A 26,870-nucleotide genomic window follows, 5' to 3' on the forward strand; every position below is an offset into this window, starting at 1 on the left:
CCTACTCCCCCACAATCCCTGGGGGAGGGGCTGCAAGTTACAAACTTTGACCAGTGTTTACATATAGTAATGGTTATTGGGAAGTGTACAGACGTTTTCAGGGGGATTTTATTTTGTTTGGGGGTGGGGCTGAGGAGAGGGGGCTATGCTGGAGGATCTTTCCTTCGAGGAATCTGTCATAGGGGAAGAAAAATTCAATGACAAGGGCGCAGGATTCTCTAGCATTACTATAAGAAAACAATGAAAAATAAACATGAAAACGTTTTTTCAAATGAAAGGAAGAAGTAGCATTGAAACTTAAAACGAACAGAGATTATTACGCATATGAGGGGTTCTAAAAATAGATTAGCATAAAGAGCGAGGTATTTAGGAGGAGATAAATACCTTGCTCCTTATGCTAAAGTATTTTTAGTAACTTCAACTATTTATTCTACGGCCTTTCTGATTCAGGGGTCATTCTTAAAGAATTGGGACAAAACTTACGATTTTGTGTAAAGAGCGAGGTACTAACGAGGGTACAAACCCCCTCGTATACATAATAAAAATATAAGGTTATGAAAGTTTGTTACGTAAGTTAATTCTTAAGTTACGTATATTTTTTACTAAAAAAACGTTCGTTAAAAATTAAAAGTCCTAGTTGCCTTTTTAAGTAACCGAAAAATTGGAGGGCAGCTAGGCCTCCTTCTCCACCCCTTATTTCTCAAAATCGTCTGATCAAAACTAAGAGAAAGCCATTTAGCCAAGAAAAGAATTAATATACAAATTTCATTTTAATAATTTATGTGCGGAGAGTCAAAATCAAACATGCATTAATTCAAAAACGTTCAGAAACTAAATAAAAAAAACTAATTTTTTTAGCTGAAAGTAAGGAGCGACATTAAAACTTAAAACGAACAGAAATTACTCCGTATATGAAATGAGTGGTCCCCTCCGCAATCCCTCGCTCTTTACGCTAAAGTTTGACTCTTTGCCACAATTCTACTTTTTAAAACAATTAAAAGCTAAAAGGAAATACCTTCTCTATTATATATATTGATGGTTGAATTAAAACAATCAAATATATAGGTTAACATTAAAACAAAACGAATATTGGGGGAGGGGGCATTATGCTGCCTCCCCCTGTGGTTCATAGCAGATGCACTGGGTTTTCTAGTTATTGAATTGTCAGATTGTAGAAGCCATTTAAAAAAAAAATTTCTCAAGCTTAAAAATTGTCTATTAGCCTTTGCTACTTCTTAGAAAAGACTGCTGGATAGTGTACTTAGCGTAACACGTGCTCTGTTTTGGCCGAATCGCTAGTAGGTTGAATTCTAAAGCGGATGATAACAGGTTTAAATTTAGCTCCTGCCTATTGTCTTTTTTGGGGTGAGGGTTATTGGTATTTTCCTGCAAGGTAATCCAAAAGTCCGATTTTTAGAAGGTTTTCAATAAAAACAGTCTTGAATATCTAATGCCAAAAGATTGGACGAGGACTGGTCACACTCCTCCTTCGCTCTTATAGATACAACAATATAATCAACACACCATACCAGCATTGGTAGAAGGGTGTCAAAGCATACCTACGTCATCCCCCTCGGGATCTTAATATATCTAACCGTTCACACCAACAAAAAACATTGCATGTGTGCGTTTGCGTTAATAATTGGTCACACTCCTTCACTCTTATAGATGGAACAATAAAATTCATAATCTATGCCTAAGTTGGTAGAAGGGTGTCACAGCATACCTACGTCACCCTCTCTCCATTTTTTTTTTTTTACATTTTTCACAGATCAGAGTTTATTTTTCTTAATGACATTCTGATATAATGGGAAAGAATGACTGTTGAATGGCTCGTTGTTTATGCTAAGAGTCTTTCATCATACAAAATATATAAAATTGCTATCCTTTAATTCCTACTTCAACAAGCAGTGATAAACTGGAAGCAAGGTCTCATAGCACTGAGCTGTAACTTCTTATCAAAAAAACCAATCAGGTGATTTATTTGACGTCTTAACAGGGAGACAGTTAAATATGTTATGTTCAGAGAACGTTATAATCTTTTGATGCTATTTTAAAGTGAACTACTTTTAATGTTGACTTCTATGTTTTCAATATCTTGATCAGAATTTTTCTTGAGAGAATTCTTATTCTCAATGAAATTGGTCCGTCCTTTCCATATGTTTTAAGAATTTCCATGACTATTAATTTTTGGATTTCCACCCACGAGTCATAAGAGACGCTTTGCCTCCTAGGCTGTGGGCTGCTGGACTTTGAATATTTTCGATTATCCAGAATTTTATCCTTCCTCCTTTGTCAGGTTTAGGCTTAATGGATTTTTTTAGATTTCCAAGAAGGTTCATAGGCCAGAGTTTTATTTTTTCTTAATAACATTCTAATACAATAGGAATGAACGACTACCGTTTGCCTCGTTGCTTGCGCTAAGAGTTAAAACAAAGACCAAAATACTTTTTGAGATTTTTCATCGGGGGCCAAAACTTGGGGTGGGCATGAGCTCCATCTGACCCCTCCCCCCTATTCACTTCGTGTCGCGTAAGAAAAATGCGGGTTTCGGCAGCTTATTGATCTAATATTCTAAGTAAAAACGCATCTTTAGCACCCGTTTGTTGCTTAGAAATGTACTGAAGCCAAATGTGGAACTCAGCCACACTGACCTCTAAAATTAATTTTAACAGCGAGGATTACAATCAACGAGGTTAAGTGATTAAACTGAAAGTGGAAAATTAAATTAGACTACAGGCTGGCTTTTCTCAGCGAGAAACTTTCTTGTTTAAGTAAACAATACGTCGGTGAAAGTAATCTTCATTGTTATGCTGAGGGTTGAAACCAAAATATCGGTTTTACTTCAGGAGAAATCTATCAGATCAAATATATTTACAAAAAGAAAATACATAACAAGAGAAAAAAATATTACAACACGCAAGGTAACAAGGGGAACCGCCAAGTTTTTATCTTTGCAAGTTCATCAACAAGCTGGTCGTGGTCCAAATTTTTTATTAAATCCTTCTCTGCAAATATCAAAAGGAGGTGACTGAAACGATCATGACCTGTTGTAGACTGAAGGTAGTCTTTCACTATTTCTAGGCTAGAAAACAAACGCTCATTGCTTGCTGCTGTCACAGGAAGTGTGGCAGCAATACGAAGAACTTTAATTATTTCTGAATAAGCCACTGGTAATGCCTGAAGATTTTCAACAATGTCTAGGAAGTTTTCCAGCTTTTTCTCCTCATCGAGCAAGAAACGCTTGGCAATACTGGCTTGAGATTCGAGAAGAATGTCGTCGATATCCAGCTCACCGTAAGGAGCAGAGAAATGTTCGAGCAAGTCTGTATCCATAAACATGGTTGAGCAAGGACCCAAGGCTTCGAGTTTGCTCAGCACTGGCAAGTTATCTGTGAACCTTCTGTAAGATTCGGCTTGTAGACGGTTGAAAGTCTCGAATTATGCTCGCTTCATTTCATCCCCCAAATTTGTAGTCCGATTGCCAGATTTTATGAAGTCCTTTCCTAGCGTCGAAGTCGTCACGAATTGTTTCAGATGCTTGGTGATCTTTTGAATTATTCGGGGTCGTCCTTTCTGACCAACAGAGGAGGGTCTAGTCACGAGTTCGTTCACAGCAGGTACTTTGATTTCGAGCTCTGTCGCAAACTCTTTAGCCTTCTCGAAAAGCGATACGAATGAAGCGTCTAAATCCAGGTCGGTGAGTTCACTTCTTGTGGTCTGAATCAGAGTGCACGATCGAGAAATAGCTAAGTCAACGGCCTGGAGCTGCTGAGACAGAGAGTTTGTTACTCACATAGTTGCTTCTATGTAGTGCAATTGGAAGATACGAAGGAACGATTCCATCTTCTTTTGGAGCCCAGCTGCCTCTGCCCGTGCTTCTCCGTTGGCTAGGTCGCTTACAGCAGACAGTACAGCTAAAATGCATTCATACCGGAGTCTAATCTTCGATATAGATCGATACCAGTGAGACCATCGTGTGGCAGCACTTCTTTTCCAGCTCCCGAACTAGCAGTTCGGCAGCTTTCTGGGCCTCAATAAACAACCGATGCCGATTGTTGCTGTTTGAAATGAATGTGTATAGAGTCTAGACCAATAAGAAAAATGAGCCAACAGTGCCAACAGATTCAACACAGCATTGACCTCGCAATGACCAGATTTAGCTTATATGCATGGTATAAATGTAGATTACCTGTGGCGATTTCACCCTCAAAGGAGCTTGAACACCGGAGAACGGTCCGCTCATTACTCTTGCTCCGTTGTAGCACTCTGCAACACAGTAGTCCCAATCGAGTCCAATTCTTGTCACTGTGTCATCAGTGAAAGTTGCTAGACTTTCAGCATCCAGACTCTTTATGTGATAGCATCCGATCGGTCTTTCTTTTATTTTTTCTTCGTCGAAGCACCTAAGAAGAATGGTGAGCTGCTCTTCTTTGAGTTGTCCTTTGTTTCGTCGACCAGAACAGCGTAGTATTTGGTACTTTTTAATTCTTCCAGTATCGTGCGCTGAAGCCTGGAAGCGATCACCGAAATAAGATCTTTCTGGTATTCATGGGATGTATGGTGACCGTACCGTCTCTGAAGCTTGTAGAAGAGCGTAGGAGAGTACTCTGCGGGAAGATTGCACGCCTCGACGAAATTTCCCTTGTTTGGCGAGGATTCTGCTTCACCGTGCCCCCTAAGGGCAGTGCCGAGTTGCCCCAATAGAGTTGTTACTTTTAATTATGCTTTTACGTTCTCTCTGTTCTCCTTGATTTCATTGTTTTTGTCTGTCATTAAAACAGACGCGATTGGTTGCATCTCCATGGTTATTATGGCTTTGAACTTTGTCCATGAAACTGCACTGTCTTTGTGGTGGTCACTTCTAGTATGTTGTTTGAGAAAGTTAGAGATGTCTGTCTATCTTGTCACGCCGACGTTTATGAAAGGTCTAGACCCGTACCTCTGCCCAGGAAGAGAGGACGTGCCGCCAAAGTGTCTGCAGCAGAAGTAGTAAACAGAATCATCCTGGACGGAGTACTCCAGTCACGAGTGCTTTTCATAATATGAAGCATTGAATGACCGTTTCGGCTTGCCGGCTGCTGTCACTTACGCAGGGTATTTTACCAGTTTTGGTTGGGATGGTTGATCGAGAGAGGACGAAGAAATGTCCTTAGGGCCGCTGGACTGGCGATGTTCTTCATCTTGGGGCGTATCTCGCCGAAACTGAGGCTCCGACAGACCTGCAACAGGGTTAGTGGTTCCTCAGGGTGTCTCGTTTCCTGCTTGCTCGATCTGAGTGACCATCACTTCATTAGAAGAAGACGAAACGTCGGCGATGGTTTGTTCAGATGCTGAATTACACACCTGAAAGAAATTATGCACATTAGTTTGACTTCTAACCAGTGTAACACCCCTACTAGTTTAGCCTACGAAAATCCATTTTCGCGGATTTGTTGTAGCTTCAGTCACGTCCTAATCACATTATGCACTTATTTGTGTTCTTGCAGTGGCATTCTAGTATAGCTCAAGGATTGCTTCTCGACACTGATTGCTTGATATTCATAATTCAGGAACTGAAAATGTTGTGGAAGCAACTCTTTTCAGATATGTCTAAGTGGTGGATTGATAATCTGAACAATAAACAGATTCAGAATGTTGACCCAAGTGGTAAAACGTGTGTCGTGACTATAGCAACTCGAGCCTGGCTCTAGTCTAGACTAGAGGAGATACTATCGTTAGTCAGAACAATTATCATTAGTGAGATAATTCCTTGTTCAAGTCGGAAAAAATCCGTCGTTACTAGTTTAGACCACAATCCAGCCAACTTAGGCAAATTTACATCCCAATTTACTGATTTCTGTAACTAATTTCCACGAAACTAGAGCCTCTAGTCTCCAAAAAAAGTATTTGACGTAGTTCTATACCTCTTCATAGGGTGTACTACTCAATATGGTTTTCTGTGCCACTTATTAGTACAGGATACTCAAACCGACTCTTTGAACCTAAATGGAAGAAGGCAGGAGTTTGCGAAACGTGTTGCTCATAAATGACATAAAAAAACGGAAAATCCTTTTCCACGCAAATTCAGTTCTTTCAGTCCACGAAACTGTTAGTGGCACAGAAAACTGAAACCCGAAAGAACAGAAACACAAATTTACACTTACTTGCTGAACCGGTTCACACGGTGACGGTTTCTGTTAAGCTATTTACTCAGAGAAGACTGATTTCTGCCTCTTTCTCCTTCTTCAAGGCTGCCAATTTTTGCTTTTGAGCTCCTGACAAAGTCATGATAACACACAAATGATGTTGGATCGACAAGATCACAAACAATTTTGTCACTCAAATTCCAATCCTTGCCCAACCCAGTTTGCACTAGGATAATGAGTTTATACTAACTAATACAAATGTCTATTAATACCTTAAGGCTTAATGGTTAATAGCAAAGAGCATAATTACCCCAAGGGTCGTCAGGTAATTACACTCTTTGGTTAATAGGTTAATGGTTAATAGGCGTGCAGTAATTTTAAATCAATTGGATAGAATGGATTATGTTGGACTTTCGATTATTATGGCCTTCAAAGGCCCCTTTGTGGGGGAAGCTTGGGTTCCCTGGAACATCTGGGGTGGGCATTTGCCCACCCCGTCCCCCTCCCCTAAATGGTGCCTCTGATAACATGGGAAAGAATGAATATTGACTGCCTCGCTGTTTACGCTAAGAGGTAAAACCAAGACCAGAGGTTTTTTTAAGATTTTTCATAGGCCAGACCTTATTTTTCTTAATGATGTTTTAATACAGCGGAAAATTACGACAATTGGATATCGTGCGAATCCTTTCAATTTTTAGTGATTTTGTGTGCAATACAGATGGAACTTGAATGTTTAAATGAGACAAAGCGTACGTAAACCAAATTTGAACGTTATAGCATTTTCCTAAAGCTCATTTTGATTCGAGTTTTAATTTTTGTCAATTGTATAAGCAAAACAGATCAAACTTTTAAGCTTTATCAAATCAGGAGAAAGCCTCATAACATGTGTTTTTCCAAATTATATTTGTTTTCGAGTACTATCCACTATAGTCTAGGACAAAAAGCAGTAGGACTGAATTTGCTTAATTTTAGATTTTTCAAGTATTCTCCAGAAAAATGCGACGTATAGAATTTTGTAAAACATAATTATCTTGGATTTTTGTAGGTTTAATGAGGGAGGGGGTAGGGTCTAGGAATTCCTGTTTTTTTTGCACTCCAAGGAAATCTTGCTATATTAAGTCTGAAGAACACCTAATAAAAAGTGTCTTCCATGATTGTATTTATTTTTCATTTACGACCTACTAAGACCTACGACCAAAAACAATAGAACCGAATTTGCTGAAATTCACACTTCTGAAGCATTCTCTATAAACACACAACGTATAGAATTTCGTAAAACATACGTATCTCGGATTTTTGTAGGTTCAATGGGGATGTGGTAGGGTTAAGGAAGTCTCAATTTTTTTTGCACTCTGACAAAATCTTACTTTATCAAATCAGAAGAAAATCTCATAAAAGGTGTTTTCCAGGATTGCATTTGTTTTCAATTCACGATCTAATAAAGCCTAGGACCGAAAGTAGTAAACATGAATTTTCTTAACTTCAGATTTCTGAAACATTTTCCAGAAAGAAACAACGTATAGAATTTGTAAAACACACAAATCTTGGATTCTCATAGGTTTAATGGGGGAGGAGAGTAGGAATTCTTAACATTTTTTTTCCTTTTTGCACTCTGAGGAAATCTTGCTTTATAAAATCAGAAGAAAACTTCGTAAAAGGTGTTTTCCAGGATTACCTTTGTTTTCAATCTATGGTCTACTAAAGCTAAGGACTAAGAACCACAAGACCGAATTTCCTTAATTTCAGATTTTCTTTAAGCATTCTCAAGAAATACACAATCCGTATTAAATTTTTTAAAATGTTCATATCTTGGATTCTCGTAGGTTTAATAGGGGGTGATTCTAACCAAATTTACTTAATTTCAGATTTTTGAAGAATACTCGAGAAACATACAACGTATAGAATTTAGTAAATCGTACATATCTTGGATTCTCGTAGGTTTAATGGGGGAGTGGGATAAGGTTAAGGAATTATAACAGTTCAAAATAGGGATGAAACCTTTTGATCGACCGTGAAACAAATATAAATTTTTCAACTGAATATTTTGGACACATATACAGTGTCCATCATCAACAGTTTTATTGCTGATGATGGACACTGTATATGTGTCCGAAATATTCAGTTAAAAAAAATATATTTGTTTCACTGTCGATTAGAAGATTTCATCCCTACTTTGAACGGTTATATTTTCTTCATGGAAAGGCAGTGTGGTCTTTGAAGTTATCTAGGCTAAGAAATTCTTAATAGTTTTTGTATTTGCACTCTGAGGAAATCTCGCTTTATCAATCAGAAGAAAACCTCATAAAAGGTGTTTTCTATGATCGTATTTGTTTTCAATTTACGATCTACTAAAGCCTAAAACTTTAAAACAGTATAACTGAATTGGCTTAATTTCATATTTCTAAAGCATTCTATAAAAATACATAACGTACAAAATTTTTTATAAATGTACTTATCTCAGATTCTCGTAGGTATATGGGGAGGATAGTAGACAGTCTAATATTTTTTTTCACTCTGAGGAAATCTCACTATATAAAATAAGAAGAAAACCTCATAAAAGGTGTTTTCCAGGATTGATTTTATTTTTGATTTAGCATCTAATAAAGCTTAGGACCGAAAATGATAGGACCGAATTTCAGATTTTCGAAGCATTCTTCAGAAGCACAGCGTATAAAATTTGTACTACATACATATCTGAGAGTCTGAAAGAGAGATGAATTGGATTCTTTTAAGAGTTGGAGATAAATGAATCGGGAATTTATGAAGATTCAGTCAGACACGGACACTGCTACCAGCTCACGAGTGGTATACTAGATTCTAAAATGGGTGAATTAGGTTTTCACCAGGGTCTGAGAGAGATTAATTGGATCCTTTTTATAGTTAGAGACCTATGAATTGAGAATTAATCAAGATTCAGGCAGACACAGACACTACTACCAACTCACAAGTGGTTTTCTAAAGTCTGAGATAGGTGAATTAAACCCAAGTGTGAGAGAGATGAATAGGATTCTTTTTAGAGTTAGAGACAAATAAAGTGGAAATTTACCAAGATTCAGTCAGACATAATCACAACACAACTACTAGGTCACAAGTGGTATACTAGAGCAGTGGTTCCCAACCTTTTTCGGTCCGCGTACCCCTAGTCAAGGCCCAAAAAGTTTGCGTATCCCTTTCTTGAGAATCGTTGTTTTACTTTTTTCTTAACTAAAATCAGATTTTCAAAAACACGAGATTTATTGTCCAATATGACGGTGCTTAAATGTACGTACAAAATCAATGAGAAACTTGAGGCTGCTTTTTTGCTAAAATATTATCAAATCTTGGCTCGATGTCACTAACGGCAATTATAAGGTCATTTTGTACACTCAGTCTGTTTCTGTGTTTGGTTTTGATCAATGACATTGCCGAAAATGACACTTCACAAAGGTAAGTGGATCCGAATGGTAACAAAGCAGACATGGCGATTTCACTTAGTTCCTTGTATTCTCCTTTCACCTCCAGCCAAAACTGGGAAACAGTTACATTTTGGAATTTCAGTTCTAAGGCGCGATCACTGGCAAGTTCGATCAGATTCTCTGTAAGCTTGTCACTAAGACCGGAGCTTGAGGTCACGTCTTCAACAAATGGATTTTGGATCCAATCCTGCGTTATATCTTGGTTCATAATCGATGGGAAATATGACACAAGTTCATCTCGCAACTTTGTCAGATGCTCCCGAATACAATCACAGATTGTGTTGAGGTTATCAATTTCACTATCGTCCGCAAACTTGTCAAGGGTCGGGAAGACACTAACGCTGTTTCTTTGAACCTTTTTAAGCCAGAACTCCAATTTCTTGATGAAAGCACACATCTTCAAATTCAGGGAGAGTTCGTCCGTCCGGAAACCTTGCATTGACAGATTCAAGTCATTCAGTTTGTAGAAAATATCCGCAAGATAGGCCAGCCTGCAGACCCAGTCCTGGTTTTCAAAAAGTGAACTGAATACAGATTTTTGCTCCAGAAGAAACATATGAACTTCTTGTCGAAGCTCGAAAAGTCTGTTTAAAATCTTCCCACGAGACAACCAGCGAACTTCTGTGTGCAGAAGTAAATGTTGATGTTCTGAACCCATCTCTTGGCACAGCAACTTGAACTTTCTTGAGTTCAGTGGTCGGGCTTTGATGAAGTTGATTACTTTTACAGCCTCGTTGAGGGTCTCGTGCAGATGTACGTTCATCCTTTTCGATGCAAGAGCTTGCCTGTGAATGATGCAGTGCAACCACTTCACCTTTGGATTTTTCTTCCTTATCCAGGCCATGAGCCCAATATTCTTCCCTGCTAGGGCCGCAGCTCCATCACTGCAAACTGATAGACACCAGTCCCACAAGATGCCCCCTTCTGCGAAGAATTTGTCAATCACCTTGAATAGTTCTTCTCCTGTTGTTCTTGACTGTAGGTTTTGACAAAACAGAATATATTCTCTTATGTCAGAACAATCTTGATATCGAACAAAGACGATCACCTGGGCTTCACCTGACACATCCGTGCTTTCGTCAAGCTGTAACGCAAACATCTTCGTCAACTTTATTTGCTCAATAGCCTGCATGACAATATCGCTTGCAATGTCTTCTATCCTTCTTGAAATGGTATTGTTCGACACAGGTATAGACTGAAGGGCAGTAGCAGTTTTCGTGTCAAACATTATTTCACTGACTTTCACTAGTGCTTGTAATATCAGATATTCGGCGATGGTGTGCGGTTTTTTCTGTTTCGCAACTAAATATGAAACAGCATACGAAGCCCGGAGAGCCTTTGAAGAAACTGATGCCACTTTTGCAATTTCCAAACAGTTACTAGCGAATGCTTCTTGTTTACGCTTGAAAAACTCCATGGGCTTACCAACATGAGAAGGGTGCACAGTACTGAGATGCCGGTTCATATGCGCCGGTTTCATGGAACTGTTGGCCAAGACTTGACCACAAAGAACGCACTGTGCATTCACTGGATCAGACTTTGTCGCACTAAATCCGAGCCCTAGGTATTCTGACAAATATCGACGCTCTTTGACAGATGATTCGTCATATTTCTTCTTCTTAGGTGCAGGTTCAGAGTTTTGGGTACCATCATTCGGCTTCTTGTTATTCCTGATCAGGAATCTATCCACCTTTGTTTGCAACCACAATTCACGAACTTCGTGTTTCAACAGATGACAAGATACTGAACCCGCTGAGTTTAAATCGAGACCTTACGGCTATGGAGAAAAATTAGCGGGTTACTGAAAGCGAAAGTTTTGCTGAAATTACGTACAATGGGTTATGTTATCTGATTTTGAGGGAAATGTTGGAACTGAGTCAGAAACAAGTTTTAAAGATGTAGACTAAATTAATTTTGGGACCTTCGCGTACCCCCTGCGAGGGTTTCGCGTACCCCCAGGGGTACGCGTACCACCGGTTGGGAACCACTGTACTAGAGATTGAAATAGGTAAATTAGGTTTTTACCAAAGTCTGAGTGAGATGAATCGGATTCACATTACTAGGTTGCAGCTGCTTCTCCAAGCATGATTCACGTGTTACTGTTTTAAATTTACGTGTTAATGTTGTCTCTCTTTTGGTTCAAGTAATTTTTTTTAGCGAGAATGCTTCGCTTGCCCAACAATTTTTCCAGTTTCAAACCGGTCTATTTTGTGACAAAAATTCAAGTTGGTTAAACTAATTTTATCGTCAGTTAAACCGAGCGATGCACGCAGAAAAGCGCGTGAAGTTACTGATGCCGAAAAGATTTAGACAAGAAATGCAAGAAATAAAAGTGACGGTCCTATTTTAAAAATTTTCAAAAGAATTGATATAATCTGAATTATATAATCAAGAATTAAAAAAACTTCTACTGACAAGCCTATGGTAAGGTCGTTTTCTATTGCAAACCACTTTGTATCAAGCTTTATCAATGGATTTTCAGCTTATAGTGACAATTTTTGCTTTTAAGGTGTTTTTAGGCATAGATGATGGATAAATAAGATGATAGTCTTGATAACTTTTTGGTTAATTCTAGAAAATCTACTTTTCCTACCTTGTAAAGTAGGTAGGTTAGGGAAATGAAACTTACAGAAATTGATTTAGTGACAAAATATGTCCCAAGAAGGTGTTAAGGAGGGTCAATGTTCCTATTACATGAACAATTGTTTTGGGTCATGAAACCATTGTTAATAGATGTGTTTTGACATTTTGAACATCTTTTCTCTCTTTCAAAACTACTGCAAACTCACCATTATGGGGTTATTCCAGCCCAAATATCCTGTATTTACACATAGTATTGCAATCATTTCTGTTTTTGTTGATCAGATATTTGTAATTACACATTTGTAATAATTTAGAAACAAATTTTGGCTATATATTTGCACATCAGGGGGGTAGGGGTAAAGCATAGCATATATTAAATGAATAAACTAACCATTGCTGTATTAGATATATGCTATGCATTACCCCCCCCACCTAATGTGCAAATATATAATAACTCCATAATGGTTAGTTTGCAGTAGTTTTGCAAGAGAGAAAAGATATTCAAAAAGTCAAAATGCATCTATTAACAATAGTTTCATGACCCAAAACAATTGTTCAGGTAATAGGAACATTGACTGTTAAGGAGTGCCTATCCACTCCTCATCCCTTTACAGGATGCTGAACTTTGGTGAGCATTAAAAATCTTGTGTTTTCCTAAAGTAAAACCTTTTAAAATAGATTTTCTACTTAAATGAAGTACAAAAAAGTAGGCCAGGCCTATTTCAGCTGAACAACTTTGGCTATCTCAATCCCAAGTTATGCAGCTTTAAAGATTTATTGTGTTTCCTAAATTAAAAAAAAAAACATTAATATTGCCTAGAATTTTACTTAGGCTATTATTGAAAGATTCATTTTAGATTCATTAGTGAAAGTTTAACTTTCCTAAAATAAACCCTTTCAAAGATATTGAAAAATACCTAAAATAGAATTTTATAGTAGCCTATGTCTTTTTTCCATTGTATTTCTCTTGTTTAATCTATGTACCTGTAAATTGGATCAACTGTGATGGAATCAAAAGCAAGAAATTACTTGCAAAATTTAGGGAATAGTACTGGCCTACAATTTAGATTAACACACCAATTAATGCCTTTTATTTGTGCTATTTGAGAATACAATAATTGGCTCAGTTTTGAAGTATTTGACTAATATGTACTATTAGTCAGATAATTCAACACAAACTTCCTTTGACACTCATCATTTTTCTTCTTCATTGTTTCTTGTAAGTAAAGGCTTAAATGATTTATATTTTCAAATATACTTACCTCCAATTGACCTTTTTCATCTTTGTGGCTCAGTTTTGAAGTATTTCACAAATATCTATTATTTGTCAGATGCTTCAACACAAAGTTCTTTTGACACTCATTCTTTGTCTTGTTTATTGACATAAATGGTGAATCTAGAAAAACAAAAACATTTTTCATGTAAGTAATAGCTTAAACAAACTGTTTTCTCTAATATTCTTACCTTAAACTGATCCTTTTCATTTTCTGGCTCAGTTTTGAAACATATGACTATTTATAATTATTAGTTAGATACTTCAACACAAAATTCCTTTGACATGCATCATTTGTCTTCTTCATTGATATAGATGCTGAAGTTAGGCAAAAAACAACATTTTTCTTATGAGTAAAGGCTTAAATTATTTGTATTTTCAAATATACTTACCTCCAATTAATCTTTTTGGGCTAATTTTGAAGTATATGGCTAATATGTATTATCAGTCTGATACTTCAACACAAAGTTCCTTTGACACTCATCATTTGTCTTGTTCATTAATACAGATGCTGAAGCTAGACAAAAAACAACGTTTTTTTATGAGTAAAGGCTTAAATGATTTGTATTTTCAAATATACTTACCTCCAATTGATCTTTTTCATCTTTGTCGTTCAGTTTTGAAGTATCTAATGAATTTCTGTTATTAGTCAGATACTTCAACAGGAAGTTCCAATGCCACTAATTGTTTGTCTTCTTTGTTGATGTACATGGTGAAGCTAGAGACAAAACAATATTTTTATGGCATTTGGTATTAACCAAGTGACATATAGCAATCACAAATTCTGTTGGTCTGTTGGTCCTAGTTTTGCTACTTCAGGCACTTCCAGGTAAGCTAGGATGATGTAATTTGGCAGGTGTATCAGGAACCAGACCAGATTAAATTAGAAATAGTTGTTTCCCAATTTGACCATCTGGGGAGGGGGTGGTTGGCCTGTTAATTCAGAAAAAAATAGAAAAATTGAAGTATTTTTAACTTATGAATGTTGATCAGATCTTAATGAAATTAGATGTTTGGAAGGATATCGTGTCTCAGAGGTTTTATTTCAAATTCTGACTGGATCTGGTGACATTGGGGGGGGGAGTTGGGAGGGGGAAACCTAAAATCTTGGAAAAGACTTAGAGTAGAGGGATTGGGATGAAACTTGGTGGGAAAAATAAGCACAAGTCCTTGATACATGATTGACATAACCGGAATGGATCTGCTCTCTTTGGGGTAGTTGGGGGGGGGGGGGGTTAATTCTGAAAAATTAGAAAAAATGAGGTATTTTTAACTTACAAACAGGTGATCAGATCTCAGTGAAATTTGATATTTAGAAGGATATCGTGTCTCAGAGCTTTTATTTCAAATCCTGACCAGATCTGCTGACATTGAGGGGAGTTGGGAGGGGGAAACCTAAAATCTTGGAAAACACTTAGAGTGGAGGGATCAGGATGAAACTTGGTGGGAAAAATAAGCACAAGTCCTAAATACATGATTGACATAACTGGAACAGATCCGCTCTCTTTGGGGTAGTTGGGGGGAGGTTAATTGTGAAAAATTAGAAACAATGAGGTATTTTTAACTTATGAATGGGTGATCAGATCTCAATGAAATTTGATATTTAGAAGGATATCATTTCTCAAAGCTCTTATTTTAAATCCCGACCAGATCTGGTGACATTGGAGGGAGTTTGGGGTGGGGAAACCTAAAATCACGGAAAATGCTTAGATTGGAGGGATTGAGATGAAACTTGGTGGGAAAAATAAGCAGAGGTCTTAGATACATGATTCACATAATTGGAACAGATCCACTCTATTAGGGGGGGGGGGCAATTCTAAAAAATTAGAAAAAATGACATATTTTTAACCTATATAGGAGTGATTGGATCTTCATGAGACTTCCTATTTAGAAGGACCTCGTAACTTAGATCTCTTATTAGAAATCTCAACCAGATCCAGCATCATTTGGGGGGGGGGGGCAGAAATCTTAGAAAATACTTGAAGCAGAGAGATCCAGATGAAATTGGATGTGAAGAATAAAAACCTGTCTAAGATACATGACTGCCGTAACCGGACCCAATCTGCTCTCCTTGGTGGAGTTGGGGGGGGGGGGGGGTAATTTTGAAAATTGAGGTATTTGTAACTTATGAAAGGGTGACCAAATCTTAATGAAATATGATATTTAGAAGAATCTTGTGCTTTAAAGCTCAAATTTCAAATTCCCACCAGATCCTGTGACATTGGGTGAGCTGGAGGGGAAAACTGGAATTCTTGGAAAATGTGAAAATTGTTGTATTTTTATCTTACAAATAGGTGATCAGATCTTAATGAAATTTGATATTCAGAAGGAATTCGTGTCTCAGAGCTCTTATTTCAAATCCCGACCAGATCTTTTGACGTTGGGGGGAGTTGGAGGGGGAAATCTTGGAAAACACTTGGAGTGGAGGAATTGGGATGAAACTTGGTGGATAGAATAAGAAAATGTCATTGATACGTGATTGACGTAAGCGTACTGGATTTGCTCTCTTTGGGGAGTTGGGGGAGGGGTTCAGTGGTTTGGCAAGTTTGGTGCTTCTGGACATGCTAGGACAATGAAAATTGGTAGGCATGTCAGGGAGCTGCACAAATTGACTTGATAAAGTCATTTTCCCAGATTCGACCATCTGAGGGGTGGGCTGAAGGGATAGGAAAAATTAGAAAAAATTAGGTATTTATAACTTACAAGTGGGTGATTGGATCTTAATGAATTTTGATATTTAGAAGGACATTGTGACTCAGAGCTCTTATTTTAAATCATGACCAGCATTAAGCCTCTGATTTTCCTTTTAAATCAATCTATTGGTTCTTAGAATTTTGTTAGAGCTCATACCATATGAGCTCTTGGCTCTTAGCTCTTCTTGCCTTGTCACAAGTGCCATATGAGCTCTTAGCTCTTGTTCTTGTAAGTAGAGTCTTAAATGAGCTGTTTTCTGAAATAGACTTACATCCAATTGTTTGTTTTCGTGTTTATAGCTCAGTTTTTAAGATATATGACTATGTATGAATATGTATTATTAGTCAGATACTTCAACACAAGGTTTCTTTGACACTGATCCTATTTTTTCTTGATTGACATATATGGTGGAGCTAGAGCTATAACACAAAAGTTATTTACCTAAAACTGACAATTTTATCTCCTTTATTTAATTTTGTAGTATGTGACAAATGTGTATTATTTATTGGTGAGTCATATGCATGGAATATAAATAGCTCATAGACATGGAATAAATAGCTGTTTTGTTGTTCTGCTGTTTTCTTCTTGGACAGCATATGAGAGAAACCTAGAAAAATATTCATTAAAACTTCAAATTATAAATAATTATATATATAGATAATTACAAATACCCTGAAAACGATCCTTCTATTTTCTTGGTTTAATCTTGATGCAATCTTTGAATGTTTGTTATTATACTCTAAAAATTACCACATTTACTAGTGCATATATTTAAACAGTCTAAACATGATCTTTCCAGAAATTAAGTTTTGATCTGCTGCCCTAGGAATACATTGATCACTTCCCTTGGTTTCCCTTAGTTTCTGTACTAGACATTTTTCTTGTCAGAGCTATTAAGAAACTAAATTGAATAATATTATGCATGTCTATATATACTACATCATGACATCATTCTATTTGTAAGCTTGAAATTTCCATATAGGGAAACAAAACAAAATATTTATCAAAATAATTGTAATTTTTGCTTTAAACTTAGTTTTACAGTTGTTTAAGGGTACTTTTTTATTATAATCTTTGCTTTTGATCCCGTTTCCTACAAACAAATAGAGCATTGATTCTTAATTGAAGCTTTCAGTTTGGAGATTGGTAATTTTGAGGCAACATTTTGAGGTTATTAGTCAATAAGTAATTTAACTGTTGATTTTAAATTTAAATAAAAATAATTTAAACATATAATTATTGTAATAAATAAGTTAAATTAAAAAATATTTTATAAATGAATATGATATTCCAAACACAAATTAAATAAGTAAATAAAATAAAATATATAAAGTTATTTAAAAAAAAAAAAAATTTACAATAATATACAAAAATTAATGCATTTTTATAAGTTTATAGAAATGCATTAAAAAAGGAAACAAGTGTGGATAAGCAATTGGTGCATACCAGACTTATGGAACTAGATTGATTGTTTAAATGTAATTATATTAATTCCAGGGAGTCTTAAGAATGTTCAGTTTGATATTCTACAATAATAAATGAGAAATTGCTGAAAATATACTTTGTTTTCAATAAAGCACAAATGACATTCTGGCCTTCAGAGGGTTTTTTTTGGGGGGTGGGGGTGGGTGGTCTGTAGTTCAACTTTGGTGGTGATTTATCTTCATTTGAAGTTTGATTTATTATTCAGTTTAATTCATGTTTGTTTTAGGATATATCTATTCATCCACAGTAGTATATGTTATCTTTGTGTCTGTATGTTATTTTTTTGCGCGTTTCCGGTTTTGATTTGTATTTTGCTTTTCTTTTAAAGCTTTCTTTTTTTTGGAACATTTTTGTTAGACTAACTTCTATAAATATTATATTAGATACAGTTTGTTAATGGATAATTGTGCCAACTGTTGTAAAGCTTCTTTAGTTGTAATTAAAATCCTGGACAAAATTTCAGTGTTCAACATATTTGATTGGGCTGAAATTTGTGGAATTATCCATAATGGATTTTATCCATGATCATGTAAAATCTGCATAGTTTATGAGGTTCCACAAAGCTGAAGCCCTTATGTGGATGCCCTGTGAATATGCCCGTATGTGCATACGCATGTGAATATGCATATATTCACATATAATGTAAATATGTGCATATGCATGTGAATATGCATGTTATGTGGATGCCCTTATGTGAATATGCACATATCATAATTTTCCATTTTATTGAAAGACTTTTTTCATAATTGTTTTGTTGTAACTGTTTGTTTGTTAAAATGGAGGCATTTTACGTTATTTATGTTTTTAAAAAAATATTTTGTTGCCTGAAAAAAGATGGAAATGCAGTCAAGCAGGGCTGGGGCTTACAAAAAACAACTTTAAAAACGCATCAAAATCTGTTTATATCCTTTTTTGTTACGTTTTTACAAGTCTGACAAAATTTCCGGGGGGGGGGGGGGTTCCAGCCTCCTTACCTTCATTCCATCCCTGGTTATCACCTTGAAGTCAAGAATCAATTCATCCAGATTTGTTTCCTTGATTTTCTGTCTTGATTGAAGTTCTCTTAACCCTGTCAAAATGCCCTGAAAGTTTCAAGTGAGCCTGTGAAAATTGAATATTTTTTTTTAGCTAAAACTCAATACTACTATTAATAACTCACTGCAGTACTAAACCGCCTGAGGCCAACAAGGCTGTGTACGCTCCTTGTCCATCCCAATCTGTTCAAATCCTCCCCCTTTACACCCTCCCAAGAAATTCCCACTTCCCTTATATCTTTCCTTCCATCCCTTTATATCCCAATTATACCGGAGAAGACCTGCTTTTCAATGGGGACGACCTGCTAAGAATTAATGCAATTTTTTTTATTCTTCATTAAGGTTCTCTTGATTCAGTCTATTTACCCAGAAGGTTAGTGTTGATTGAACAAAGCATTTTTTGGGGCTATCTTGAGATGTCAAGGGTTTAATACAAGCCAATTTTTTCAAAATATTTTCTCTTTTTGGGTTTGTTATCCCAGTAAGTTGTGAGCCGTGAGAAAAAACGAATTTAACCCTGTTTTGGGCATCTCGAACCAATACAATAACATGTTTTTAATTATTTTTCTTCATTGAGATCTCTTTGTCCCTGTCTCCATGCCTCAACTTAAAAGTGTCAAGGATAGTGAAAATCGAATATGATTGTTTGGATTAGTTAATTAAAACTTAAACAACCATATGGATCTAAATGAATTGTTGGTAATAAATCAGCCAAAAAGTGGCATTAAACAGCTTAATATTGTGTTTCCCTTTGAAGGTTTAGTTTTTCTGCGAATCGACAGATTGTTAATTTTTGTATTTTAAATATGAAAAGCGTTGTCAAATTTAAATTAATTAATTTTGATTAGGCTACTTATTCTCATGGTTCAACATAGCAACACTGACCGAAATGCGATAATGCCGTAAAAACTTATTTGAATTAATTCGAAACAAGCTAAAAGGAAAATCTTAAAAAATCGTAGTTTTCACAAAAGATTGTCGTGCTTGTGTTTCGTGTTTTGTTGTGTTTTAGAATGTATCGTGTTTCATTTGGTGCATTAAAAACGTTAAATAGCTGGAAAAAAAAACATAGTCTACCATAGATTGTATAGGGAACAATAAACTTATACTGGACCCTGTTTGCATGCCTCGTTAATTTAGAGTTTATCAGAGACGAAACAAATTTGAGGTTTGTTCTTGTGTAACGAACTGATAGAGCTAAAATTAGTCTAGCTTTTGAATTCTAAGGATAGTGAAAATTGAATTTGATTGTTTGGATTACTTAAATAAAACCTAAACAACCATATGCATCTTGAAAAATTAGGAAATATAGGGAAATCATTTCTTGATGAAAAAGACTTTACATTAGCAATTATGCAGTTTTCAGTACTTGTGGGTAACAAATCTAAAAGAATTGTTCTGTAACAAATCTAAAAAGATTGTAAAAAACATAACATTAATCAGTTGAAGATAGTGCTTTCTTTTGAAGCTGTAGTTGTGTTGTGAGAGCAAAACTTTTTTTTTTTCTTTTTTTTTTTTTTTGTCGCTGATTTCAGCTTATTCCTGGAAACTGTTAAAGGTCTAACCTGTGCGGTTTTTACCGTAAGTGTGTACCTCAGGCCGTATTTATGAATATGACATTACATTTTGGAAAGCTCTGCAGAACTCTTGCCTGGGGCCAAAAAGGATGGTTTTTGCTTGTCCACAAGCCAGAGCCTATGGTGTGCGAAGTGAAGTGGAGTTATATAACCTATGTCTGAGAGGAAGTTTCTGAAGTTTTTCTGCCAAGTTTTCGTTTCATCAAACCATGTTTCTGCTTTTGAGTGGAAAGCTCCGTTCTAGCAGGCAAGCAGGCAGGCACCACTTTCAAATTGAAGATGGACTAAAACCTATAAGTGTTAAATATATGCAGCATTTACCTGGTCCCACAGCCAATATATCTTCTTTGAGTGATAAATAAAAAATTTACAAAAGCAAAAATGTGGCATTTTCCCACGGGTCCGAAAGTGCTGCCATCTATTGTTTCTATCCATTTTTGAATTTTTTTTCGGTGGCAATCGATAGCTCTTGATGAGCTGATCAAAGTATATGAAATCCATTTTTTGGTAAAAAATTTTGTTCTCGTAAAAAACTGCTCTTGCCATACTTTAGTTGGCGAAGCCGGACAAAGCCGCAACACTTCACGTTGCCCGGGAAACGTAGGCCTAGTTTTTACTGCGAATGGACTGATTGTTAGTTTTTGTATTTTTGCGGACGAAAATTGTGGTTTAAATTAATTAATTTTAATTACTAATTTTCATGGTTCAACATTGCAACACTGACAAAAATGTGATAATGCCCTAAAAACTTCATAATTTTAAATAAGCTAAAATGAAAATCTTTAAAATCATGGTTTTCAGGTATGGAATAATTGCAAAATTGTTGTGCTTGTGTTTCGTGTTTCGTTGTGTTTTAAAATTTTCAGTGTTTCATTTGGTGTATTAAAAACATTAAAAAACAGATAAATAACACAGGCTACCAAAAATTGTATTGGGAACATTAAAACTTTTTCACGACCCTGTTTGCATGCCCAGCTAATTTAGAGTTTATTAAAGACGAAACAAATTTAATGGTCATGTTCGTGTTTCACGACCTGATACAGCCAAGATTAGTCTAGTTTTTGAATTCTAAACTGTGTTTGCTTTCTTTAATTAAAACTCCAGCTGATCAAGGGCAAACAAATGTTTGGCTCATTCCCAGGCCTCTTAGCACCCACCCCTGTCCCAAAAACAATGCTTGGTCTTCTTATCCCAGCAACAATTCATGAGAGTGTCAAGCCGACCGAAGAAAACAGTCTTTTGGTCCTCGTTTTTCTCCATTTAGGGGACATTGCCCTTAGATTTAAATTTTCCAGTACGTTAGGGTCAACCCAGGAACTTCTGTTTTGAAGTTTCATTTTGATCAAAAATTTGGGTCTGCGCTAAATAACTAGTTAACCCTATGAATTTTCAGGCAAGCCAACATTTTTTTTTTTTTTTTTTTTTTTTTTTTTTTTATTCTGTGAATTTGGTTCATCTTGGCCCAGGTACTTATGGATTTAAGTTTCAAAACATTCGGGAAAAAGTTTCTTAGCCCATTTTAGGAGGAACCAGTGTTTCCTTTCAATTTTTCTTGTGTACTTGTATCCTCTGCCAAACATCTATCATCTATTTGTCTATCTATTGGATTAAACTATTGAGCTACTGAATTTTTTTGCCTTTATTAGGATCCATTTTGGGGGACCATGATCTTAAACTAATTTTTGTATTAGGTTGCTCTTGGCCTTGGTACTTGCAAATACAAGTTTGAAACTGATCCGGTACTGCAAGGTTTTCGGCCATCTACGACCCCCTAACCCTCTCATTCTAAACCGAAATGTGCGCTTGCTTTAGCCCAGACAACAGTCCTTGAACATTTCGAACCAATCAAAACTAATTCGGCCTTTATTTGGACTTTAATGTCAAGGAACCCGTGTCCAAACTATTTATTTTAGAATTAGAGTTTGCTTTAGCCCAGACAACAGTCCTTGAACATTTCGAACCAATCAAAACTAATTCGGCCTTTATTTGGTCTTTAATGTCAAGGAACCCGTGTCCAGACTATTTATTTTAGAATTAGAGTTTGCTTGGCTAAGGTCCTACAGTCTCCATTTTCTGGCAAGCCAAGATTTTTGTTTTTTATATCGACATTTTTGGGGACCAGTGAACCCAGCCTATTTTTTTTTTACGTTGCGGTTCCCTTTGCCCTGGAACTTACGAGTGCATGTTTCAAATCGTAACATACATCCCTCTTCCTGCAAAATGTTTTGCCCCTTTAGCCTAGGTTACTATTCTTTTAAAATTTTAAGCTAATCCAGAAAAAAACTAGACCGCAACTAAACAATTTTTTCGGCCCTTTGTCGCGTCGCATTGTCAAGGGAACCAGTTTTTTTGTTTGTTTTTTTCTTATGCATTGCGGTTCTCATGGCCTAATGAATGACTTAAGGATATAAGTTTCAAGCCAATCGAAACATTGGTCCTTTTTCAACTCCCACTTTTAGGGGCCCATGCAACCAAACTAAACTTGTTTTGTTCATTAGGAGCCTCTTGAAACGGGGAATTACAGTTTTAAGCTTTGAGCTCTTGAGGAAGAAAGTTTTCAAACGGATCATTTCAGGAAGTTTTGGATTCAAACAGACCATTGAAAAAGTTTGTTGGCCCACTCCCCCTTCTTTTGGTGGAATGCACTTCTTCTTGGGCCGGAGAACGATCGCGAGTTAATTGCACGCCCAAGATCAACATGCTCCTCTTTTCCTACTTTAAAACCTATTTATAGACTTGCTTGCGTGCTTGCCACAGGGGCTGTGGTTATGCCATTTCGGAACGCATATTCATTGGATGTTTTTGACTATCTTCAGCAAAGTGGTTATTTCTAAATTTTGGTTGGATAATTGGGGAGGTTATATGGAGGTCGGGTCGTAAATAATCAATCAGCAGCGCATGGTTCTTCTCTTAAGCATTACCTTTGAAAAGCTTTAATGAGCTATTATAAAATTCATCTACTTTGAACTGATCATTTTCATCTTCATGGCTACAACAACTCTATTGGATAAGAAAAAATAATACATGGAGGGTATTTTGCTTATTACTGCCTGTGCCCTATTGGAGACATTTTGATAATCTTATAGATTGATCATGTCAAATGGCTCCTATACATTTATTTCCTACAGCTTATATTGGAATAGTATAAACATTCACTTACCAGAAATCGAACTTTGGACAGCTGTTTGCAGAATCCATATACCACTTCCTTGGTGGCAGTAATGCATATTTGCCTGCTGAAAACTCTTCAGAAACTAAATTAATCAACATATTGCATCTATATATACTCTCGTATGACGTCACTCCATTTCGCATTATGACGTCATGAAAGAAGAGAGTATGACGTCATGTAGTTAACATTTCGTCTCATAATTAGCTATTAAATTCTTCAGTTAGCGTTTTTGTGCTTTTACTTATAAAACTTATATTACTTATTTTACTTATAAAAAAATCCGTTAAGCTCATAAATATTTCACTTACCCATATATGACGTAGGTTACCCCTTCCTCAATTCTCGCTCTATACGCTAAAGTCTTTAGGATTTTTAGGAATACTTCTCATCTTAATTCAACGATCCTTGTCTTTCGGGATCCGTTCTTTAAGAATTGTGGTAAAAAATAAAGCTCTAGCGTAAATAGTGAGGGAAAATCAAAACACACTGTTTGTATTCAGGTTGCCAAAAGGATGTATGGGCAATTTCTCATGAATAGCTTAGAATATTGAGTTGAAAATTTCAGGGCGTTTTGAGAGGGACGTTGAACTAACCAAAAGACACTATGCATACTCCTGCTGCTACAATTGCTATTAACACGATTGCTGCTACTGCATTGATTATACGATCAAACGCTGTATTTGTTATAACTAGATTTTTGCAGTGACAAAATTGTTGCAGTCTATAATCATTACTATTTTCTTTCACTGCACCAAAGTTGGTTAACTAGGATACGATGTACCCGTATTTGTTCAAACTTGGGGATTAGACTCAGCACCATATTTCTAGCTGCAGTCTTGTCTACTTGTTTCTATAACTTTGTGTAATATTTTTCTGAGTCACTTATGTCTCTCTTGGTTGATACTAGACAGTGTTTGCTAACTTGAACTTCATGGTCATGTTCAACTAGAATTATATAATTACACCCTCCTAACCATGACTTCGAAGCTTCCTTATTCATCAAGAATCCTACTCTGTGATGATACTCCCCATCCTTACTACCTGAATAAATGAATTCTATTTAAACTAATTTCATATAGGCTATTCCAGTCCCAAGAGATACTTCCAAGACTTCTAAAAAGTCTTTTCAAGATGTTAATATGATGGTTGTTTTTAATGTTCCATATTGTTTAAACGTTTGAAATTACTGTGATCTCAAGAAAAGCAACGATTTGCATTAGTGCAGAGCAGGGAATAAAAACTCTCCAAAGCACTCAAGGCAGCTTACAACCAGACAACCTTTAGGTGAATAGAGGTTTTGTAATCCTTAAAAAAAGAAATGGATTTATATTTTCATCTTTTCATTTTCATTTATTCCCAGCTGAAGTAGTTGTCTTTCTTGCAGTAATTTTTCAGTTTGTTCATGCACCCTGAACTTCCAAAACCTCTAAGAATTCTTTTTTTTTCCTACTACTTTTTTGTATGACACTCAGCTCATCTATGTAATCTAAGTCTAGGTAAGTTTTAATTAACTCTTCATGTAATACCATGTTCTTCCATAGCCCAGGAGACCTGGCTAGGTCCTATTCTCTGTCAACAATCTTGCATTGAGGTATAATACCCGTCAGAAATTCTCGTGAAAAAATTCAAACAAACCAGTTTGGATAGGAAAAGATATGCTTTGTGCAGATTGTTCAGACTTATGGCTTGTCCAAATCCTCGAGTTTCTAATCTTTTGCCTTCACCTCATTCCAACCTGCCCCCAGAATTAATGCAAATGTATGACATGTATTAGAAACTTTTGCAGTTCAACTATTTTGCCTAAATATTAGCCTAGAAAATCTATAGTATGATAATAGTTTATGTAGCTATTGAAGATTTGGCAATTATAGGTTTTGAGTAGTCGTTTCTGAAAAAAAAAAATAAACATTCGTTCATTCACTCTTGATTCCAAATCAAACCAACATCTAATCCTCTTTTTTTTATACTAAATGCTGCAATGATATTTTTGTAAGTAGTTATTAAAAATCCTGTGCATAATTTCTATGCATCTCATTAATTCATTCTAAATAACATCTCCATTTTTCTGCTATTTGTACAGGATCCATCACCAAGAAAAATCATATAGCTTGTACAGCTGAAAAATTATGTGCTTTTAATTGTTGCTGCTTTTCTTAGTTTTTGCCCCAAAATATCTTCTTCTATTTAAGAAAAATCTGCTACTTAATTTTTTTTTTTAATTAATTCCATCCTTCTTCCACATTATCAAATTTTAGGTTGTCTAATTTAATTTCTAATAGTTCTTGCAATAGTCTCTTTAAATCCTGATCCTAAAATCTATCAACTCCTTCAGTACTGCAAAGTATTGCAAAAATGCACATTAGCCTCTAAGGAGAGGAGTTGAACCTGAGACTTCTCAGTTGTCTTTGGAGGCATGATGTAAAAAATGAAAAAAAAAAATGATACAGTTTTTTGGCAACCAAGAGATTGAAATCTTTGAATAAATTGAATGCGAGAATTGTAAAATGATTTGATATAACCATATGTTTTTCAACTGTAACTCTAATCTGAACCCATAAGCAAAAATGTCATAATCTTTTAATTAATAAAGGCCTATGAGATAAGATATTTATTCCAAAAAATGATCCATCACAGGCCTACATGGGCTTAGTTTGTATAGTAAAAAAGCTGGCCAATAACATTAAAAAATAATTAAAAAACAAACTTTGCACGAAAATTGCATATATATTATATCTCTTCATCACATGGTTAAATAGATCAAAAGCAATTAAAACTAGGAAAATAAAAAAGGAGCAATAAGACTTAAAAGGAAGGAAAATATGGGAAGTGGCACAGTAATAAGAAGAGGCAACTGCTGGGAGGCTTCGTTAATTTTTAATGTAATTGTTGGGAACAGTGGGCTGTTTTCTTTTGTTTTTTTTTTCTTTTCTCGGAACGAAGCAGTGAACTCATTGCATAATGAGTGCGGGCTGAGTGGAGTGTGGATAAGGAGTGTCTTTTGGAGGAAATGTTTTTTGTGCAAGGGTTTAGTACTGTTCTTTCTGAAAAGCAGAGGCACAACATAATTTTCCTGCACTCAATGCTGTCTAACCCAGCTTATTAGAAGAAGAGAGTATGGGACTTTATGATATATATGAATTGTTTTTTGTTGCAGAGTTCATTGCTTTAATTTTGGCAAGATGGAAGACATTGATATGGAGGATATTCCTGGTCAAAATAGTCCTGAAGATCGGGCTAAAGTCCTTGGATTCAAACCACAAAAAGAGAATTACTACAATAGACTAATGCCTTATGCTGATAAGATTGATGAAGAATCAGCTGGATTTTTATCTGAAATTAAATTGAATCTCGGTAAAGCTGCACAGATCCGAGAACTAAAACCGGGCTGCTTGCTTTGGCTTACAAGATTGAATAGGTAACTTTGAGGATTAAATTCCTGTTGGAGAAGGAAGGTGCTTGGAGTACCTCT

The 26,870-nt window shown here is 36.0% G+C and overlaps 2 protein-coding genes across 2 annotated transcripts in view; one reads left to right on the forward strand and one right to left on the reverse strand.

Annotated features, from left to right (window-relative positions):
- Positions 1–3,441: 3,441 nt before the first annotated feature.
- On the reverse strand, positions 3,442–11,048 carry LOC136027671 (SCAN domain-containing protein 3-like). Its single transcript, XM_065705117.1, has 3 exons — positions 10,824–11,048; positions 4,193–4,513; positions 3,442–3,771 (listed from the first exon to the last, which is right to left on the reverse strand). Exons 1-3 carry the CDS (start codon positions 11,046–11,048, stop codon positions 3,442–3,444), a joined length of 876 nt encoding a protein of 291 aa, XP_065561189.1.
- An 839-nt stretch (positions 11,049–11,887) lies between these two features.
- LOC136026981 (proteasome activator complex subunit 4A-like) overlaps positions 11,888–26,870 on the forward strand; it is a 59,816-nt gene continuing 44,833 nt past the window's right edge. The window contains exons 1-2 of the mRNA XM_065703852.1: positions 11,888–12,007; positions 26,556–26,816. Coding sequence (XP_065559924.1) covers positions 26,581–26,816 — 236 coding nt within the window. The 5' untranslated portion in view covers positions 11,888–12,007; positions 26,556–26,580. The remainder of the gene's footprint in view (positions 12,008–26,555; positions 26,817–26,870) is intronic.

This window comes from Artemia franciscana, chromosome 5, assembly GCF_032884065.1.
Source record: "Artemia franciscana chromosome 5, ASM3288406v1, whole genome shotgun sequence".
Taxonomy (NCBI): Eukaryota; Metazoa; Arthropoda; class Branchiopoda; order Anostraca; family Artemiidae; genus Artemia; species Artemia franciscana.